This window comes from Botryllus schlosseri, chromosome 3 (assembly GCF_051294905.1).
Source record: "Botryllus schlosseri isolate E-star chromosome 3, Bs_hap1, whole genome shotgun sequence".
NCBI lineage: Eukaryota > Metazoa > Chordata > Ascidiacea > Stolidobranchia > Styelidae > Botryllus > Botryllus schlosseri.
In genome coordinates, this window is record NC_137238.1 from 21,251,980 (window position 1) to 21,274,498 (window position 22,519).

Genomic DNA, 22,519 nt, shown 5'->3' on the forward strand with positions numbered 1-22,519 from the left:
GAAAATGAAAGAATAACGCCTAATGTATCAGATTGAGTCCAACTATATTCGCGATTACGAGACAAAGTGTCGTTCAACATATGCGACCTTTGCGTTTGCACTCGCAGAAAGACCGTCGACTATATTAAACATAGACACAAAATGATTGACGCATGTTGGTCGAAGCTTCTGATGTCAGTAGTATGAGTAATGGGCGGAATCCCCCCATTTGCGATTTATAATAAACAAACAAAGATTATCAATATAATAATTAATTAAAGAATTACCCGATTCTCAATTTTGCAGCAATACTTTTATGACCCTGTGTGCGGCAATCAAAAAAGGGGGAATAATTAACGATAGAGAGAAAACGAACAAAGAATCTGGATTGACCTTTGTACTCAGACATGAGACTGGAGTCATTCTACTTGTACTTTTCCACTCCTGATTTTACCTCGCTTGACCTCTGGACACGAGACCTGGGCTTGGTAATAGTTGCCTGTCGACAAATCGCCCTGGCCTATCGTTTTGTGGTCCAATTTCGTGACGAGGCTTTGGGAATAATTGCCTGTCAAACCACCCTGGTTGACTTGTCGTTTCGCGATTGACTCGATTTCGTGGGGCATAGGAATAATTGCCGGTCGTGACGTCAATAAAGTTTTTCTCCTGATCAGTGAGATCCTGGTGCGTGTTTTAGGTGTCTATACGTTCGGCTGTGTATAGTGACGCATGTAGTCTGTTCCATACTGTCGTACTTGCTCTTGCTTTGTTGTCGACTTAAATAGTAAGGAGAATTGATCTGTTCTGGTTATAAATATGTGTGTCATTTTGAGTCATATCGAGAACCAGAATGTCGTGTATTAGAAATAGGTATTAGGCGCCCCCCGACATAGATTAACTTGAATAAAGTACCATTTAGAATATAATAAGTAATTAAAGAAATAGCTCATTCTCAATTTGACTCGCATCAACGGGTTAATTTCCGATATTGTAGTAATTGGTGCAAGCAAAAACTGCTGTTCCACACCTTTACCGCTTTCTAGCGTCTTAGGACAGACAGTCCCAACCAAACAATGTGATGGGTTCTTTTACTGCTTCACGTCTGGTCAAGCGTAATCATGCCGGTGTCTGTAAATGATGTGTAATTTACCGCGGTATATTATTTTTGTATGCTGTACATGATGTACAACTTGAATCGATCAGTTGTCGAACTAATGCTTTACCGGTATGTACGATCGATCACGAGCTCACCACGCACTTGTCGTTCGAGAGCGACTCATTTCGCTATAGGCAATCAGTTGTGTTCGCGTGTACCGTACTATATCCTCAACACTTGTTATGCCAACACCTCCAAGCATATTTACAATATCATGCTAAGGAACTATTGCTTCGGCAGCCACGCACTGTCGTTCGAATTCGACTAATTTCGCTGTAGACAATCAGTTGTGCTCGTGTGTGTCGTAACATATCCTCATCAACACATGTTATGCCAACACCGCCGAGCATATTTGCAGCATCATACTACGGATATATTGAACCGGCGAAGTGTTACCGTCAGAGAATTGCTGCGCCACACCTTCGAGCCTCGCTTTCCCGTTGGAACTCGGTAACTGCGAGTACGATGTCAGATTCAATTGTCCAGTGACGAATCGGGGTAGCTCGCTTCATCGGGGTGGACAGACCTTATTTGGCTGAAACGCGCTCGGTGGTGCAATAATGGGAATGAATTGTGACAGATCATACCTGATACGATCTATAGCCTGAGGTGAGGTGTAGAGTAGAGTGGGAGATTTCGAAATCGGAATCCACTGCGACTATAGGATTGCAAAATCAAAGTCCAAAAAATCCGACTGGCCCGTAAAGTCCTGGTATTTCCATGTATTAGGCTGGTAAAATGTAACATAAATCCAACTCTCAAAGACACTTGGCCGCATCCAGTCCGGGTTTAACCAAAACTGATGAAATCTACGCCGGGTCCGGAAACGAATCGTGACCACCCCCGTCCAGACAAAATAGTTCTGCTGTAAGGGGAGTGTCATTGTACATTAATTTGCGTACAGCGAGACTTTGTATCGACTCATTGACGGACTTCTGTTTGTATCGCGTTTGGTTTAGAATCCCAATTCTATATAGTGCGGCCCGCGAATGGATTCAAATGTTGAATGCGGCCCGCGAGCTCAAAAGTTTGCCCACCCCTGATGTATATTGTACCACTTGAATCGATCTGTTGGCGAACTAATGCTTTGCCCGTCTGTAACATACACATATCGATCACGAGCTCACCACGCACTTGCCGTTCGAGAGCGACTGATTTCGCTATAGACAATCAGTTCAGTGTTGCCAATTTAGCGATTTTCGCGCTAGATCTAGCGATTTTTCATCCGGTTTAGCGCTAAAAAATATGGATCTAGCGCCCAGCGATAAATCTAGCGATTTTTGAAAAGGTATTTAGCGATTATTTAGCGCTTTTTACCGAAAATAACTAATAAAGATCGGTTCTGGCCGACGACTATGGCGACTCATCTGCCACCCGAGTGCGGACTCCAATGATATGTAATGAAATTAATGATAGATTACTAACGTACGGATAAATACGCAACTCCTGGCGGTTACGCATGGGCAAACAGTGTCTCTTCTTGCTGTGTAATCTAAAAGTAGCATAATTGACAGTGCTACATCTGGCGACCTGAGCGCTGCAATTTAATATAATTGGCCTTGATCGAAAGCTAGTGTCGCAGTGATTTCGAAGATACAAAATAAAATCTCGTCAGGACAATGGAACCATGCACCCCGAAACAGCCTTCGAAGTCTGAAAACCAGCATTGCTTCAATAATGGCACCGCCGCAACACAATGGACATAACAATGACCAATTTCGTCCAGCGATTGTTCTGATCAATGTCGATGTTCAGACTCTTGGGGCTACTTTGAGGTCGTTGCATTGTCTTTACAAGAATTTAATTCGTATTGTCGGAATCAGTGTGACACTGGCGTTTAAGACCAGATTCATTAAATTTCTTACTCCGGGTTGGTCCTCTACTTTTAGTGGCTGGCAAACCCGGTTCAAGTCGTGTTGTATCGGGTCAAGTCGCATGTTGCGTACAAGTGTGTCAAGTCGCATGTCGTGTTCAAGTACTCCAACTCAGTTTCGAGAAGTCAAGCGCATTTCCACGGTACATCGCATCACTATTCACGGACGCATGGAGCAAGGCACGCTTATAGAGTGAGCGGTTATGTCTGCAAACCTGGTCAGTGGTCACGTATAACGATCATTGCGCAAAGCGATCCGCTCTACCGAAACGCACTGCACGTTTTGTTCCGCTTAGAGATGAATATTACGTATTATGAACTAGAAATATGATAAGTGACTTTGGCCCCCAGGCGAGTAAAATACAGCTGAGAAGAGTGTATTGATATTATGGTTCAATTTAACACCTTTAGCAATTAATGTAGATCTAGCGCTATTTTTTAGCGCTATTTTCTCAATATTTAGCAACATCTAGCGATTTTTGACACCAGTTTGAGCGATTTTCTTCCATCCGGAGTTGGCAACACTGAATCAGTTGTGTTCGCGTGTACCGTAACGTATCCTCAACACTTGTTACGCCAACACCAATATCATACTAAGGAACTATTGCTTCGGCAGCCACGCACTGTCATTCGAATTCGACTAATTTCGCTGCTGACAATCGGTTGTGCTCACGTGTGCCCGTAAAATATCCTCAACAAATGTTATGTCATATTTGCAGCATCATACTATGGACGTATTGACTCGGCGGAGTGTTACCGTGAGAGAAATGCTGTTTGACCCCCTCGTCCTAGCCTTGGATTTACCGTTTCGAAAAATTCCACCAGAAGAAGCTGTGATCGAGTGTCACAATCAATGTCAGCCACGCTCCATCAATCTGTTGTTTTGACAAAACCAGTACGTATACGCCGGAGATGAGCATTGATAAGGATTTAGAAAAAACGTATTTGTGAAATTTTTCTAGATTAGGTTGAATTAAGTTTTGAGATTGATTTACTATATCGTACGGGCAACTACTACCGAGACCCGTCGTGACGAAATCGGATTAATCAGTCATGGAACGACAAGTTAGGGCTAACCGCTCATATTCCTAGTTTATTCTTGAAAGCTCTATAGATTACTGGTTAGCTGTATGTTGTGGGCGATTGACAACAGTTAGTTGTCGCTGTTATACAATTTACACTTTGTGTTATACATTCCTCGTTACCACCGCGAACTAGGAGGTCAATCACGACGACGGGCAACTACTCCCAATTGGCGGAATACTGTTTGATTCATCTGTATAATCAGGTTTAGCACCACAAGAAGTATATTAGTAGTTTATGATTGAATGAAATCTATCCATCAAACAACGATAACAACTATATAGATCTCGTTCGTATTACTATGAAAGCTAATCGATCACGTCCACACAATATTATTACGTAGCATTCATTTGGTGGGGTTGTTGTTGTTAGTATTGTAACATGGTGATCGGTTACTATGACCTTTACACCAGTTCTAAAAGGGTAAGGAATTGGTTAGTGTTACAGCTGTCTGACGGTGGGGTATTCGACAAAATTACTATGTTTTACTACGGAAGCTATGATCACACGGACGGGCTCTCATCACTTATCGTACGAATGCTTGTAATCTCGATGTAGTGTGATGCACACGAATCAGCTGTGATCAGTCGAGTGTGACACGATCGAAGTCACTATTTACTGTTTGAAATAACTCATATATTCCGTTCAAGAAATGTCCCTCATTTGTCCAAATATCCTCCTTTTTGTCAAATTGTCTTCCTTTTTTTATCTTAAAATATCCAAAAAGACTACGAATGGCACTAAATGATGACCTAGTTTACGAGAGATGGGTATTTTGGGAGTCAAGTCAGGGGACAAAATGAGCTTTTTCAGTCAACACCATGAAATTTGATGTATAAACATACAAATCATTCGTCCGCTATAGTAACTTTTTGCAGCTCGTGAAAAGTGTCCTCCTTTCGGGGCTTATGTTAACCCTATATTTTACCAGCTTTTAGTCTCGGACTTGAACATCGAAGTTTGCACATAATTTCACATTACATTCCCTATGACAAGCATAGGCTAATACGGTTATGGGGCCTGCGCTCTCAAACATGTATTGATGAATAGCGAAAGCGACCACAAGCTATCATTACATGAAAAAAAAACGAGCTCACTAGCCGGTCCATGTTGGGATGTACACACCAATGGCCATGTCCATGATCTGAAGTTTGCACATAATTTCACATTGCATTCCCATGACTTAGCACATACTATTACGTGGGTATGGGGGCTGTGCTTTTCAAACATGTATCGATGAATACCGAAAACGACTCAAGCTACCATTACACGAAAAATCGAGCACACTCGTTCCTCCCTCTCGGGGTATACCCACCTTCGTTTCGTACAGACAAATGTTTCCATGCTGCAGCGAGAATAGCGGGGTGGTAGATCATTATCACAATAAGTACCTTCGGATGAGTGTGAAATCGACATCGTCCGTTCAGCGGCTGAAGCAAGTCGCCACTACAATCACTCTCTGCGTAGTGCGTAAACGCAACGTACAAAGCGCTGCTGGGTATACGAAACTACGGATTCTAGCCAAAGCGAGGTTATCGAGATAGCTGTAGCGATTCACAGCACATGCTAAATCTCCTTGAAATGGGAGTACAAAATGTATCGCTTTGAAATACTCAAGTAGAAGTAGTTGTTAAAGAGTAATTCGCACCGTAAAATTGCAACTGTTTTGGAGTGCTAATGTCACACAATTGCTATATTGATCACTCGCTTATGTGTAGAAAGCAGAAATTGACCCCTGGGTTGTACGATCTCGTGGCCTTGACAAACGTTCTATAGTTCAAAAGTCACTGTCATGTTGGGGTTTGATTGCTGTTGTACTCTTGTTAGCGTCGATATTCATTGGTACGTGTTTTCATGGTCTAAAATGTTGGTTATTATAGAGTGTTTTCGTAAAAGGTTGGGAGCCACTGATTTAGGCCTTGATGGGCTCAACCAAATACACGTGTAACACATCCTACTCCGGGCCGAAACCGATCTTTTACCACACCTTCTATATGGTAAACGTATCTTTTACTCATACGTAGCACGATGATCTGTGAAGACGCAGCACTAACGTACCATTTCGTTATTATTTCGACGTCACATGACAGGGTAGGTAGACATTGGTCTGTGGTGCCCGACAATACAGTGTTCAACGCGATCGACAAGTACCCCCACTGCGTGCTATACGTTTAAATAAATATTTTTACTCGTTTCCGCCACCTAGTGTGTAGTAATGAAGAGGGTACATAAATGAAGTAGCAATATAAACTAGGCTGTACAACTGACTATGATTTCCGATAATACGAATTAATGATGATTTGGAAATGAACTAAGAAGTATTAGACATAGAATCGGTATTTTGAAAGGATAGGTCTTTGGATTTGAAGTGGTTGAAACCCTTCCTAAGCCACTGTTAGTATCGCTGACTGTGAGCTAACAACGGCCGCAAGCACATCACATAACAGAACATCGGTATCATGATTTACGTCAAACCGCGACACATGTTTTATTCTACAGTTCGAGTTTCACAGCGAAATCAGTTCTAGAATGCGCAACTAGAACTCGAACAACTGACTTTTTTAACTCCGCAACTATAACTACATAAAACCGCAGATGGCTGACCGTCAACCAATTAGTTAGATAATTCGTACAAGTCCGCGAGCTGTCGTTACCACCAGGCTCGGTTATGATTTATTTTGGTACCCGATGATTTTATTGCTTTGATGTGGAAATTTGTCATGTAATATTTGATGAGTGTAAAACTTCAAATAGATGTCCGCTGTTCGTACTACTGGCCAAGGAGCAGCGTTCCAAATGTGTTTAACACACAAGAAACGTCAATAATTGCTTTGCTATTTGAAACTAAGCAGAGTGGAGGGTTATTATTCTCCCCTATGCGAAGTAGTGTGTCTGCGATTTGTTGATAACTCGCACACTGTGGGGGTTACGAGTGATAACTTTTGTAAAAAGACATATTAGCATACAGCAGGGGTCCTCGCGTATCACGGTCAACACTGCATAGTATAAATTCTTATTAGGATCGCATTCAATACTGCATTGTATCAATGCCTATACCCGGTGACATATGACGGAGGAGAGATAACAAATTAGCACCTTGGTGATTACGTTTCGACTACTTGTGGGATTTTTCTGTAACCGTAATTATAGTCGGATGATTCAGCAGTAATCGTAATCGCAATCGATTCAATTGATGAAATAATCATCCCCATGCCCACTAACACACATTACAAAGCAAATTAACACCCATTTAAGCTTGTGTAAGTTATTGTCTGATACCGATGTGTTACAATGTGTAATCGATTTTATAGTCACATGACATCAAGACATCATATCTAATTCATTAGTTGATGTTGAGTATGTCTTATGGTACTTTACAAAATTTATCAACCCCATTTTTTGAAGTTTATTCTATTTCGCTATGACCTAAATCTCCTCTTTTCATCACCGCACAGCGGGATACCCGGAAGTATTGCTTGCAAAAGTGTGAATCAGCTGTTTCTTTATTTATCTTTAAAATTCGTTGAAAATTTTAAAGCACGAAAGCACGTACCAACGACTATCAACGCTAACAAGAGAACGAACACCAATCAATTTAATGTTCAACTTGAGTGGCTTTCCGCTTCAGCAAGCTTACCAAACCTACAAGCTCGTACAAGTAATCGAGTCGTCAATTTCTGCTTTCTACACATAAGTGATCATTATTGCGACGGTGCGACATTAACACTACATACACAGAGATTGACTTAACTTACGCTCGCAATGACCTTGGGAGGGTACCTCAATACCTTCTTTCATGCTACGCGGAGAGAATAACAAAATAGCACATCAGCGCCTGCATTTCCCGTATGTCGTCGGCTTACCTCTGGATAAAAAGGACGTTTATCGTATAGAAGGTGTGGTAAAGGATCGGTTACGGCCCAGGAATAGGATGTGTTACACGTGTATTTGGTTGAGCCCATCAAGGCCTAAATTAGTGGCTCCCAACCTTTTACGAAAACACTCTATAATAACCAACATTTTAGACCATGAAAACACGTACCAATGAATATCGACGCTAACAAGAGTACAACAGCAATCAAACCCCAACATGACAGTGACTTTTGAACTATAGAACGTTTGTCAAGGCCACGAGATCGTACAACCCAGGGGTCAATTTCTGCTTTCTACACATAAGCGAGTGATCAATATAGCAATTGTGTGACATTAGCACTCCAAAACAGTTGCGATTTTACGGTGCGAATTACTCTTTAACAACTACTTCTACTTGAGTATTTCAAAGCGATACATTTTGTACTCCCATTTCAAGGAGATTTAGCATGTGCTGTGAATCGCTACAGCTATCTCGATAACCTCGCTTTGGCTAGAATCCGTAGTTTCGTATACCCAGCAGCGCTTTGTACGTTGCGTTTACGCACTACGCAGAGAGTGATTGTAGTGGCGACTTGCTTCAGCCGCTGAACGGACGATGTCGATTTCACACTCATCCCAAGGTACTTATTGTGATAATGATCTACCACCCCGCTATTCTCGCTGCAGCATGGAAACATTTGTCTGTACGAAACGAAGGTGGGTATACCCCGAGAGGGAGGAACGAGTGTGCTCGATTTTTCGTGTAATGGTAGCTTGAGTCGTTTTCGGTATTCATCGATACATGTTTGAAAAGCACAGCCCCCATACCCACGTAATAGTCTGTGCTAAGTCATGGGAATGCAATGTGAAATTATGTGCAAACTTCAGATCATGGACATGGCCATTGGTGTGTACATCCCAACATGGACCGGCTAGTGAGCTCGTTTTTTTTCATGTAATGATAGCTTGTGGTCGCTTTCGCTATTCATCAATACATGTTTGAGAGCGCAGGTCCCATAACCGTATTAGCCTATGCTTGTCATAGGGAATGTAATGTGAAATTATGTGCAAACTTCGATGTTCAAGTCCGAGACTAAAAGCTGGTAAAATATAGGGTTAACATAAGCCCCGAAAGGAGGACACTTTTCACGAGCTGCAAAAAGTTACTATAGCGGACGAATGATTTGTATGTTTATACATCAAATTTCATGGTGTTGACTGAAAAAGCTCATTTTGTCCCCTGACTTGACTCCCGAAATACCCATCTCTCGTAAACTAGGTCATCATTTAGTGCCATTCGTAGTCTTTTTGGATATTTTAAGATAAAAAAAGGAAGACAATTTGACAAAAAGGAGGATATTTGGACAAATGAGGGACATTTCTTGAACGGAATATATGAGTTATTTCAAACAGTAAATAGTGACTTCGATCGTGTCACACTCGACTGATCACAGCTGATTCGTGTGCATCACACTACATCGAGATTACAAGCATTCGTACGATAAGTGATGAGAGCCCGTCCGTGTGATCATAGCTTCCGTAGTAAAACATAGTAATTTTGTCGAATACCCCACCGTCAGACAGCTGTAACACTAACCAATTCCTTACCCTTTTAGAACTGGTGTAAAGGTCATAGTAACCGATCACCATGTTACAATACTAACAACAACAACCCCACCAAATGAATGCTACGTAATAATATTGTGTGGACGTGATCGATTAGCTTTCATAGTAATACGAACGAGATCTATATAGTTGTTATCGTTGTTTGATGGATAGATTTCATTCAATCATAAACTACTAATATACTTCTTGTGGTGCTAAACCTGATTATACAGATGAATCAAACAGTATTCCGCCAATTGGGAGTAGTTGCCCGTCGTCGTGATTGACCTCCTAGTTCGCGGTGGTAACGAGGAATGTATAACACAAAGTGTAAATTGTATAACAGCGACAACTAACTGTTGTCAATCGCCCACAACATACAGCTAACCAGTAATCTATAGAGCTTTCAAGAATAAACTAGGAATATGAGCGGTTAGCCCTAACTTGTCGTTCCATGACTGATTAATCCGATTTCGTCACGACGGGTCTCGGTAGTAGTTGCCCGTACGATATAGTAAATCAATCTCAAAACTTAATTCAACCTAATCTAGAAAAATTTCACAAATACGTTTTTTCTAAATCCTTATCAATGCTCATCTCCGGCGTATACGTACTGGTTTTGTCAAAACAACAGATTGATGGAGCGTGGCTGACATTGATTGTGACACTCGATCACAGCTTCTTCTGGTGGAATTTTTCGAAACGGTAAATCCAAGGCTAGGACGAGGGGGTCAAACAGCATTTCTCTCACGGTAACACTCCGCCGAGTCAATACGTCCATAGTATGATGCTGCAAATATGACATAACATTTGTTGAGGATATTTTACGGGCACACGTGAGCACAACCGATTGTCAGCAGCGAAATTAGTCGAATTCGAATGACAGTGCGTGGCTGCCGAAGCAATAGTTCCTTAGTATGATATTGGTGTTGGCGTAACAAGTGTTGAAGATACGTTACGGTACACGCGAACACAACTGATTCAGTGTTGCCAACTCCGGATGGAAGAAAATCGCTCAAACTGGTGTCAAAAATCGCTAGATGTTGCTAAATATTGAGAAAATAGCGCTAAAAATAGCGCTAGATCTACATTAATTGCTAAAGGTGTTAAATTGAACCATAATATCAATACACTCTTCTCAGCTGTATTTTACTCGCCTGGGGGCCAAAGTCACTTATCATATTTCTAGTTCATAATACGTAATATTCATCTCTAAGCGGAACAAAACGTGCAGTGCGTTTCGGTAGAGCGGATCGCTTTGCGCAATGATCGTTATACGTGACCACTGACCAGGTTTGCAGACATAACCGCTCACTCTATAAGCGTGCCTTGCTCCATGCGTCCGTGAATAGTGATGCGATGTACCGTGGAAATGCGCTTGACTTCTCGAAACTGAGTTGGAGTACTTGAACACGACATGCGACTTGACACACTTGTACGCAACATGCGACTTGACCCGATACAACACGACTTGAACCGGGTTTGCCAGCCACTAAAAGTAGAGGACCAACCCGGAGTAAGAAATTTAATGAATCTGGTCTTAAACGCCAGTGTCACACTGATTCCGACAATACGAATTAAATTCTTGTAAAGACAATGCAACGACCTCAAAGTAGCCCCAAGAGTCTGAAAATCGACATTGATCAGAACAATCGCTGGACGAAATTGGTCATTGTTATGTCCATTGTGTTGCGGCGGTGCCATTATTGAAGCAATGCTGGTTTTCAGACTTCGAAGGCTGTTTCGGGGTGCATGGTTCCATTGTCCTGACGAGATTTTATTTTGTATCTTCGAAATCACTGCGACACTAGCTTTCGATCAAGGCCAATTATATTAAATTGCAGCGCTCAGGTCGCCAGATGTAGCACTGTCAATTATGCTACTTTTAGATTACACAGCAAGAAGAGACACTGTTTGCCCATGCGTAACCGCCAGGAGTTGCGTATCCATCCGTACGTTAGTAATCTATCATTAATTTCATTACATATCATTGGAGTCCGCACTCGGGTGTCAGATAAGTCGCCATAGTCGTCGGCCAGAACCGATCTTTATTAGTTATTTTCGGTAAAAAGCGCTAAATAATCGCTAAATACCTTTTCAAAAATCGCTAGATTTATCGCTGGGCGCTAGATCCATATTTTTTAGCGCTAAACCGGATGAAAAATCGCTAGATCTAGCGCGAAAATCGCTAAATTGGCAACACTGAACTGATTGTCTATAGCGAAATCAGTCGCTCTCGAACGGCAAGTGCGTGGTGAGCTCGTGATCGATATGTGTATGTTACAGACGGGCAAAGCATTAGTTCGCCAACAGATCGATTCAAGTGGTACAATATACATCAGGAGTGGGCAAACTTTTGAGCTCGCGGGCCGCATTCAACATTTGAATCCATTCGCGGGCCGCACTATATAGAATTGGGATTCTAAACCAAACGCGATACAAACAGAAGTCCGTCAATGAGTCGATACAAAGTCTCGCTGTACGCAAATTAATGTACAATGACACTCCCCTTACAGCAGAACTATTTTGTCTGGACGGGGGTGGTCACGATTCGTTTCCGGACCCGGCGTAGATTTCATCAGTTTTGGTTAAACCCGGACTGGATGCGGCCAAGTGTCTTTGAGAGTTGGATTTATGTTACATTTTACCAGCCTAATACATGGAAATACCAGGACTTTACGGGCCAGTCGGATTTTTTGGACTTTGATTTTGCAATCCTATAGTCGCAGTGGATTCCGATTTCGAAATCTCCCACTCTACTCTACACCTCACCTCAGGCTATAGATCGTATCAGGTATGATCTGTCACAATTCATTCCCATTATTGCACCACCGAGCGCGTTTCAGCCAAATAAGGTCTGTCCACCCCGATGAAGCGAGCTACCCCGATTCGTCACTGGACAATTGAATCTGACATCGTACTCGCAGTTACCGAGTTCCAACGGGAAAGCGAGGCTCGAAGGTGTGGCGCAGCAATTCTCTGACGGTAACACTTCGCCGGTTCAATATATCCGTAGTATGATGCTGCAAATATGCTCGGCGGTGTTGGCATAACATGTGTTGATGAGGATATGTTACGACACACACGAGCACAACTGATTGTCTACAGCGAAATTAGTCGAATTCGAACGACAGTGCGTGGCTGCCGAAGCAATAGTTCCTTAGCATGATATTGTAAATATGCTTGGAGGTGTTGGCATAACAAGTGTTGAGGATATAGTACGGTACACGCGAACACAACTGATTGCCTATAGCGAAATGAGTCGCTCTCGAACGACAAGTGCGTGGTGAGCTCGTGATCGATCGTACATACCGGTAAAGCATTAGTTCGACAACTGATCGATTCAAGTTGTACATCATGTACAGCATACAAAAATAATATACCGCGGTAAATTACACATCATTTACAGACACCGGCATGATTACGCTTGACCAGACGTGAAGCAGTAAAAGAACCCATCACATTGTTTGGTTGGGACTGTCTGTCCTAAGACGCTAGAAAGCGGTAAAGGTGTGGAACAGCAGTTTTTGCTTGCACCAATTACTACAATATCGGAAATTAACCCGTTGATGCGAGTCAAATTGAGAATGAGCTATTTCTTTAATTACTTATTATATTCTAAATGGTACTTTATTCAAGTTAATCTATGTCGGGGGGCGCCTAATACCTATTTCTAATACACGACATTCTGGTTCTCGATATGACTCAAAATGACACACATATTTATAACCAGAACAGATCAATTCTCCTTACTATTTAAGTCGACAACAAAGCAAGAGCAAGTACGACAGTATGGAACAGACTACATGCGTCACTATACACAGCCGAACGTATAGACACCTAAAACACGCACCAGGATCTCACTGATCAGGAGAAAAACTTTATTGACGTCACGACCGGCAATTATTCCTATGCCCCACGAAATCGAGTCAATCGCGAAACGACAAGTCAACCAGGGTGGTTTGACAGGCAATTATTCCCAAAGCCTCGTCACGAAATTGGACCACAAAACGATAGGCCAGGGCGATTTGTCGACAGGCAACTATTACCAAGCCCAGGTCTCGTGTCCAGAGGTCAAGCGAGGTAAAATCAGGAGTGGAAAAGTACAAGTAGAATGACTCCAGTCTCATGTCTGAGTACAAAGGTCAATCCAGATTCTTTGTTCGTTTTCTCTCTATCGTTAATTATTCCCCCTTTTTTGATTGCCGCACACAGGGTCATAAAAGTGTTGCTGCAAAATTGAGAATCGGGTAATTCTTTAATTAATTATTATATTGATAATCTTTGTTTGTTTATTATAAATCGCAAATGGGGGGATTCCGCCCATTACTCATACTACTGATATCGATATGTTCAGGCGCCGAATAGTCCAGTCCTTGCAAACTGAGCCCAGCGACATACAGTAGGCCCGCAATATAGTCAAGTGACAATATTATTGACCTATGAACCACAAAAAATGTTGGAGCTTGGCGCGGCTATAGTAAGGTTACCATATTTCTTTGAACCAAATTACGGACACTCTTCAGTGCCCCCTAGTGGATTTCAAAATTAGTTATGACGTCACACTAGCAAAGCTTTGTTCGTAGACCAGAGGTGGTCACGATCCGGTTCAGAAGTATGTGGCTGTGTGTTGTGTAACCGGCAACAAAACCACATTTCTTCAGCCCGTTCCCGCCCAAATAAACAGTGATTTGGAGCCCACCATAGGGTAGTCGATGCAACTTCGGAGGGGGTGGGGCTTGCTATGTGAATCTGGTTGCTATATGCATCTGGTCGTCAAATTATTTGAATGAATTCTGTCAATAATATTGGTTGTTACATATATTCCTACATAATTACTACTCTCCGCCCACATGATCTGAGTTAGTGGTAGACCTGGTAGAGGATTATGAGTTCGAAAATACAGGGAGTGAAATTGTACATCGTCAAGTCATGTTCATGTCGCACTGATAAGATTGTTTATCATCCTTATGTCGGCGCGCACCACGGAGCTTCATAAACACCCCATATCCAGTGGTTTCCAACCTTTTATGGTCGCGACTCCATTTCCGATTTGAAAATGTTCCGTGACCCAGATCAAAATTTGACGAGCTGATTACTAAAAGAAGTCAGCACCTCTGCCCAGACTTCATCACGGACTATTTTGGAAGCTGATTACGTTCAACATGTTCGCGAACATCAGAATAAAGGCAAATTACCCCCACGTTTGAAAACACTGTCTTTGAATAAAGCATTTAAACGGCCTTAACGATCTCTTGGAATATACCGTTCTCATATAATTGCGATTACAATCAGGCTTATTCCAGTAAATGAAGGTTACTTTTATTTATATTTTATTGCAGTTTTGCGAGAATGGTAGTCTCCACAGTAAAATCGATAAATGTGATGGTAAGTCACGCGCATCGCGAAGAAAAATATCATGCATCAGCATAAATATTCCCCAAAATAATGTTTTTATGTTGATTTACGATAAAATTATGAGCCTAAGTAGTAGTATGAGGCCGATTATAGGCAGCCAATGAGCGAGCGCCACGTGTCCAGCCACGCCCACTTTCAAATTTAAATATTGCCGCGTCTTTTTTTTCAATTTTTTTTCTGTCTCGAATTTCAGTGGGTTATGAGAACGGTTACTCTCCGGGAATTGACCTCCCGACTCAGATATGAAAACACGCCTTCTCCTGGAATCGAACCCAGAACCTCATGTCTTATAGACCAGTGGTTCTCAACCGCCGGTCCGCGGACCGGTGCCGGTCCGCGACGACTTTCCAGCCGGTCCGCGAGGTATTTTGCAATTTCATAACAAAATAAATTTCAAGATGCAATATGTTGAAGGCTTGTCCATTGATAAAATAAAACAAATATCAAATTTTAATCTCATTCATAATGTCGTGAAGTAACATTTTAGGTCTGGGAGCATGTTCGATTTGACTTGAAGTTCAACCCGTGTCATTTGACGAAATATGAGAAGCAAGGACTAATACGAGCTGACTCACTAATCCGCGCAGTTTGCGCGATCATTCGTTTTCGATTCATTCTTTTTGTGAAGGGACGCACCATCCCATAATGAAGTTCAGGCTAACATAGGAATCTGTACAGTGTGCGATAAACTCGCCGGTGGGATAACCTTGACCGAAAAAGACTGCCCTTTATTGACCGATAACTTCGAGATATATATGTATAATTGTCCATAGGCCTCATAATGGCTGGCACCTAATCTCGCTGTCCTGGCAATCTGTGCCCCACAGCACAAATGACAGGGGCCAGAGTAAAATTATTTGTCGATGAAGAAATACCAATTTGGAATCGTGTACGTACTTTAGTTTAGTACGCGTGGGTGATTTCAATATCTAGTCACAATATAACAGACAGTAGGTGACGAAATATTGACATGTAATGAAGTAATTAGTCCAACAGGCCCACCCGAATATGTTCAATTATTATCTATTATACGTGCCCTCAATTATCCAACACGACACCTCAATCAACTCTACCGGAAAATCTGATAATTCTGATAGTGTACAAATTTGCAGCAATATATATGCAATTACCAATTTTATTGACCGATTCAGTCATGAATTACCTATGGAAAACTATCTGCCTATACTCAGTAGATTGATTGTGTTCGCAAGTCCTGGTGAAAACAACCAACTGTGGGGTCGGGGGCGATGCCTCCTAGCTAAAAGTTTGGTGTATCGCTTTGCGGGGCCCAAGACAACCGTTTTTAGGCAATTAGGCTGACGATCGGCCCTGATTTTGTAGATGGCCACTGGCCAGGTATAGCTGTAGTCAGGTGTTTTCGTGCGGAGCATTGCATTCATAGTAGGGATCGTATGAACTTCTGATAGGTTCAGGCTCGTGTGAACGCGAATCTTTTTGAAAGGTTCTGTGTGAACGCGATCGTGTACCTATATGACGTTACGTGACATCAAATTGCAAATTCCGACCTAACATATTTCAGTGAAGTGATATATTAATGTACAGCGACGACTGAGGCCACAATGCTGAAGTAGGGGCTGACTTTTAAAAAGTCACCAAATGTATCATCTGGAGCAATCAATTGATAGAAATCCCTTAAAATCAATATCTTCCGTCGCTTTGCCAACAATTTTGAAGAGGTCTTGCAAGGGAATACAAGCTTACACCTTAACGATCTGTGCCAGACCGGACAATGTCTGACACGTCTGACTATTGATATACTGATATTGAGCTAAGTGTAAAACGGGATTGTATGCTTGCTTCCGATATTACTCCATTAACACGTTATACAGTAGCCAACACCCCGATCGCACGGATTTGGTTTTTACGATACGATAAACATATAAAATGCTGATCGATCCCATACGTCTATTAGATTTTTTACAGTAGACAGTGATGCATTCTTCATACCAACTTCATTGATTGGTGGAAAAAGAAGGATGATTCGCTTACTACCTACATGTAGCGTATTTCCATCTTGATGTTGTGTGACTGAGGGTCATGCTCGAAGTAAAGAGTCACTAAGTATTCACAAACGGAAAGCTGGATATTTCGAGCAAACTATTGTATCAAAGCTAGTGAAATATTTGAGATTGACAAGGTGCATGCTCGATTATTGTTGATTTTTTTATATATTGCCAGCGTCATGCATAGTGGCCCGAAGTTAAAAAGCAAAGAATTTGAACCAATGATGTTATGTGAAAAATTGTAATATATTAAAATGGTTCACAGCCCAGAACCTACGAAGGTTCGTTTGTGAACGTCACCCTCTAAATTTCCGAGGTTCACACACAGAACGCGAACGTGAACCTCACGTTCTCACCATTCCTAACTCATAGTATAGTCAGAGTAACCTACGACAAGGTGCTTGGTTCGACTCCGAAGCTCTTGTTCTCTCGATATATTGTCGATGAGAATATCAATTTTCGAGTTAACTTGGTCGGTTAAATCCATGACCTTCGACGCGAAAGACTGTGAACGACTCCCGGCGCTAGCACGTTTATTTTGGCAGGGCAATTTTACCTCGACTCAGCAGACCCACTAATCAGATGGATACCATCATGAACATCTTTTTCACGACCAAACCCCTCAAATGTCATTCTCTAGCATCATATACTTGCATAAAACAGTTGCATACTACACGTTTTGAGTTGATTTCGATTTTTGAAAGTTCACCGGTCCGCCGAATATTTTTTGAAATTTTACCGGTCCGCGAGATGAAACAGGTTGAGAACCACTGTTATAGACCACAACTGTAACCATTACACTACCGCGCTCGCTGAGAAATTCCGTCCGTACTGAACCTTCAACGCCGAATGAAAACGGCTCCTCTCCCTGACTCGAACCGAGGACCCTACGACTTGTAGAACAGAACCGGAACCATTACACTATCGCGTTCGCTGCCAAACCCTGTCTGTATTGAAGCTTTTAAAGAAGGTTGTCTAATAAGGGGCAAGCATTGAAAACACATTTGTTATTGGCGCGACAATCACCATATATTTTTCGGGATATCCGCATGATAATGGTCCCTATTGATTGATTGATTGACCTCAAAAAAGGATTCAGGTCCATTTTCCGGCCTCAAGAAAGCTACCATTAAATTAGAGATGGCTACCGTACGCTTCCGAGCCCGCGCTCTCAATTGTAAGGCGAGGCGACGAGTGTACCAGTACCATTACAGACGTACAACGAACGATCAATGTAAGTGGCTCTGTAAATCATGAGCAATAATAAGCGACGAGTGTGCCATCAACATTATAGACGTACAAACGAGCATATTCAACTAGCATTGATGCTTTATCGATATAGCGCAGTATGTGTAGCTGGATGCTAACCAATTCGCATTTAACAATGCGACCCGCGCACAATTATGTAGCCCGATTTTCGTTGAATATTGACGACCCCAATAAATCGAATGAGCTCTTTTCCGCAGACATCTATGACACAGCTGTCAGTCCAGTGGACACGAACTTGAGATTCCGTGGGGTTAAATTACGCATCAAATAAGATCAGAGCGCCTTTTCTCGCTTTCAGGATTTGGACTGATGCGTCCGGCCTATGTCGCAACACTACAATATGTGGTAACACGAACCTGTGCACACGTACAGTTGTTATTTGTAGTGTCATCGTCGCCCGCCAATGCGATAAACTCCCAACGGCTGACACATTGGCCTTCAATCTAATACCAGCATAATTTTTGTAGGTCGAGAACAAGGGTAATTTAATTGCAACTAAAATGCCTGCGGCTTGTTTTGGCTCGAGGGTCGAATGCAACATATGAATCCATTCGCGTTACGCACTATAGCCTATTTAGGATGATGAGCCAAAACGCGTAGGCGAGGGCATGGAGATAATAACTAGCCTATATATTTAGAACAAATCAAGCATTGATTTCACGATAACGTATTCGTTATAACGTCATAAAAATTTAGCGAGTTTTATAAGCTGCTTATCCTCAATAACCAATTTGCGGAAATTAGTGAAGAAGTGGATTGTACAGATTCTTAGAACAGCACGCGCATGGATCGCTTATTTCAAATAAATCGCATAAAGTAATAAACGTGCTGGAGTTGTCAATCTAAAATCAGCACGCGCATGGATCGCTTATTTCAAATAAATCGCATAAAGTAATAAACGTGCTGGAGTTGTCAATCTAAAATCACATTCATGATGCGAAATAAGTCATTGCCATTTTGAATTTATGATATTTTTATAAACTACCTTTGAAAATGCGTGCGCCCCGAAGTCAGGTCATTGCACCAGCAATAAAAAAAAAGTAACATAGTAAGTTTAATCAGGTCGATAAAATATTATATATTTTTTGAATACATTTCGTCCATATCTACAAATATATCTTGATGCTATCGTGAGCCACTAAAATGTTGTCCGCATGCGATCCGCTAACCGTAGTTTGCTCATCCCTGGTTTTAATCATAATCTTTCAAGTGAGTTCTGTTGGTAGGCAAGCCCTACCAGAGTATATTTTGATAAATGCGGGAGTAAATCGTTATCGAGCCCCTTTCGTTAGCAACTTCTTCAGTAACACAAAATGGGTGACCAATCGCGACCTCTCTAAATAAACGAACAGCATGCAATATGAACAGGACATGAAGCTACGATGTCCGATAATTCCTATCAATTAAAGTAGAAGTATATAGCTATTTCCGACCGAGTAAAACGTTACTCGGCATTGCGCTGTCGATAGTAGTGAAAAATGACATTCGTTTACTTTCGATAAATCCACCATACGGGCTCATGTCGAGGGCAATTTTTAGAACTCTAATATCGCATAGCCTAACTTTGCAATATTTTTCGATTTATGTAGTCATGTTTTCCTTGCAATAGCCATTCAGCATCGCAAAAATTCATAGTAGCCTACAATTTAGAATAAACTGCTACCTTTCATCAAGGTCGTTGAAAAAGTACTTATCAACATTTAACTATCATGACATAGTAAACTTCTACTCAAGTAAGAGAAGTAGCGATTGTAAGATGATTAGAAAATAAGTATTACGGACCCAGTTTTGCCTAAAACCTAAATAACAACACGTTATCTGATCCCTTCCGAATAGTGAGATTGATTATCCCTGAAAAATGAATAATATTCATAATATTCACATTGCTATACATGAAATTTGCTCTGACATTGGCCATAGTGACCATTTAGAATTGGATATTCAAGGAGTCGATATTTCTTCGATGCGCCTAGTGCACTAATTCGAGTGCCGAAATCCGAATCGACTATGTTTGTTATAATGATTCGAGTCGAGTTGTAAAATTTAATTAGCGAGCACCGAAATTACAGTAATATAGTTATATGACCGATGCGAAATTTGGTAGCCATTTCCCCGGAATAGTAATCAATCCGAAACATTATGATAAATAGATAATGTTGAAGAAACATAAAAATATCATCAACGGTGTATGTATTATGAAACTGGAAATATTGTATTTGCGGTAGACCGCAATTAGTTTCCTATTCGTAATTTCAACCGCATTTGTAGTTTTTTCATAAAAATAAATAAACAAATACTTTGATGCTAGTTTCAAAATAACGTAAATCTCTTAATGAATTTTTCTTGAATAGTAATTAATCCGAAACATTATCATGCAAGGTCTGGAAAACATAAAAATATCATTAATGTGGTATGTATTGTGAAACAGGCAATATTTTCTTTGCGGTTACCAGAGAATATGTTCTAATTCGTAATTTCAACCCCATCATCAGTGTCTCATAATAATGAATTAGCAAATCCTTGGATCCTAATTTTCAAAGTAGCTTAGCTTAGATATCTGAATGAGCTCTAACTCGCTGTTATCTTCAAACCATGGAATTATTACGAGTATCACCATCGGTCACTGAAGAAAAGGATGACATTATATCCGGGGCATATTCCTTGGCCAGGAATTTTATCATGTACGAACTAGACGGACCAAGCGTTAAAGCAAATACGAATGCGGAGACAACCTTACGGCGAGTTGGTGATGAAATGTTCGAGCGACATCGAGCTGTCGTAAACGCAATCTCTAAACGTCTCCGATACAGTATTGTTGAAGTCGATGAAAAATATGAAGAATATTCTGCGGATGAGCGGATGTTTCTGATGATAGCTGATGAAATTTTTAAAGATACCCAAGAAAATTGGGGTCGGATTGTATCTGTGTTTGTGCTGGGTAGCATTCTTGCTCGCAAAAACGAGGAAGAGCATCACGGTGATAATATAGAAGGTATCATACAGTCAGTCGGGAATTACATCGGTAGAAGAAGACGAAAGTGGATAGGGGAAAATGGAGGATGGGTAAGCGATTTTGCATGCCCCGATAAGGATTTGGGAATTATCGTTTAGCTTGAGGTACTGTGTATCTGCTCTCGAGAGCCCATACCATCTATCGATAATGAAACTTAGCTTGCACTTCACAATTCGGTTTTCAATTCACATTTTGTCATAAGGCACAGAAATTTACAGACCAAGCGCTCCGAGCTTTGAATTACCTAGCAAGTACGGTTACTTTCCTCTGCAAGATTAGGAACCCTTACATTTTTCTTTGTTTCAGGACAGTTTTGTAGGATTTTTTGATAACGCAGCTTTCGATGATAGCAAAGTTTGGAAGAGGCTCATGTTTGTCGGAATTGGACTGACGTCTATTGCAATGGCAATAACAAGATCATGGATACTCCTTTGCCATACATCATGTAATATTTTTTAAATAATATATTTCTTCGCCGTTTCATTACATCAATTTTCACTGTAGGACGGATGCAGTTTCTTCTGAGATTACATGAAAGATTGATCCATAAAACCGTCTTTATCTGGAACATGTCTATTCTTCAAATTTATCCAGCTACATAAGGGAATTGTTAGGTTGCCTAGAAAACGCCGCAGGTCATATTTGACCCAATTCCGACCATAGTTGCGACAGGGAGTTATGATAGCTCAAAATTATCCATCTTTCTATGCCAAATATCGTTGGTTCTCCACGATCAAATATCGTGTTCTATAAATATTGTGTATATGGAACAGATGTAAATGTTGCTATTTTGTTGTTATTTACGAAGAATACTTTGCTCAGTAAATAATTTCACGGGGATTCTAAACTTCAATACATACAAGTGAGCCAAGTTACATTTACCTGGGTTAACCTGTAGTGTTATGTAATTACCTACAATTTTACCAAGACGTAGCGAACACGATAAGTAATATGAAGTGAAGGAATAAGGGGGGCCAAATCCCAATGTATAGATGCATATTTATGCGGAAATATCGTCTTACCGGACGAATGCAATTGTTTCCTTAAATTGTTCCTGTCTACGCCATTCAAGCGCGGTAAGATCGGTTTGTGTTGGCGACATTCAAGATGATATTTCACGAAGCTCTGAATGGTAGTCTCATATTCCTCGTCGATTCTTGTTCTATCGCTGTCACTGAGGTCGAATACCTTTAGCTGTTCATTGAATAATTGATTATTAGGCGGTTTAGATCAATTTCATAAACGAA

The 22,519-nt window shown here is 41.2% G+C and overlaps 1 protein-coding gene across 1 annotated transcript; it reads left to right on the forward strand.

Annotated features, from left to right (window-relative positions):
• Nucleotides 1–20,598: 20,598 nt before the first annotated feature.
• Nucleotides 20,599–21,840, forward strand: LOC145436029 (induced myeloid leukemia cell differentiation protein Mcl-1 homolog). The gene is made up of 2 exons (XM_080313317.1): nucleotides 20,599–21,322; nucleotides 21,579–21,840. Exons 1-2 carry the CDS (start codon nucleotides 20,852–20,854, stop codon nucleotides 21,729–21,731), a joined length of 624 nt encoding a protein of 207 aa, XP_080169443.1. The 5' UTR covers nucleotides 20,599–20,851; the 3' UTR covers nucleotides 21,732–21,840.
• The last annotated feature ends 679 nt before the right edge of the window (nucleotides 21,841–22,519 follow it).

Coding starts and splice junctions, on each gene's coding strand:
- LOC145436029 (XM_080313317.1), top strand. CDS start 20,852: ATGGAATTATTACGAGTATCACCATCGGTCACTGAAGAAAAGGATGAC. Junction 21,323..21,578: donor TAGGGGAAAATGGAGGATGG/GTAAGCGATTTT, acceptor TCTTTGTTTCAG/GACAGTTTTGTAGGATTTTT.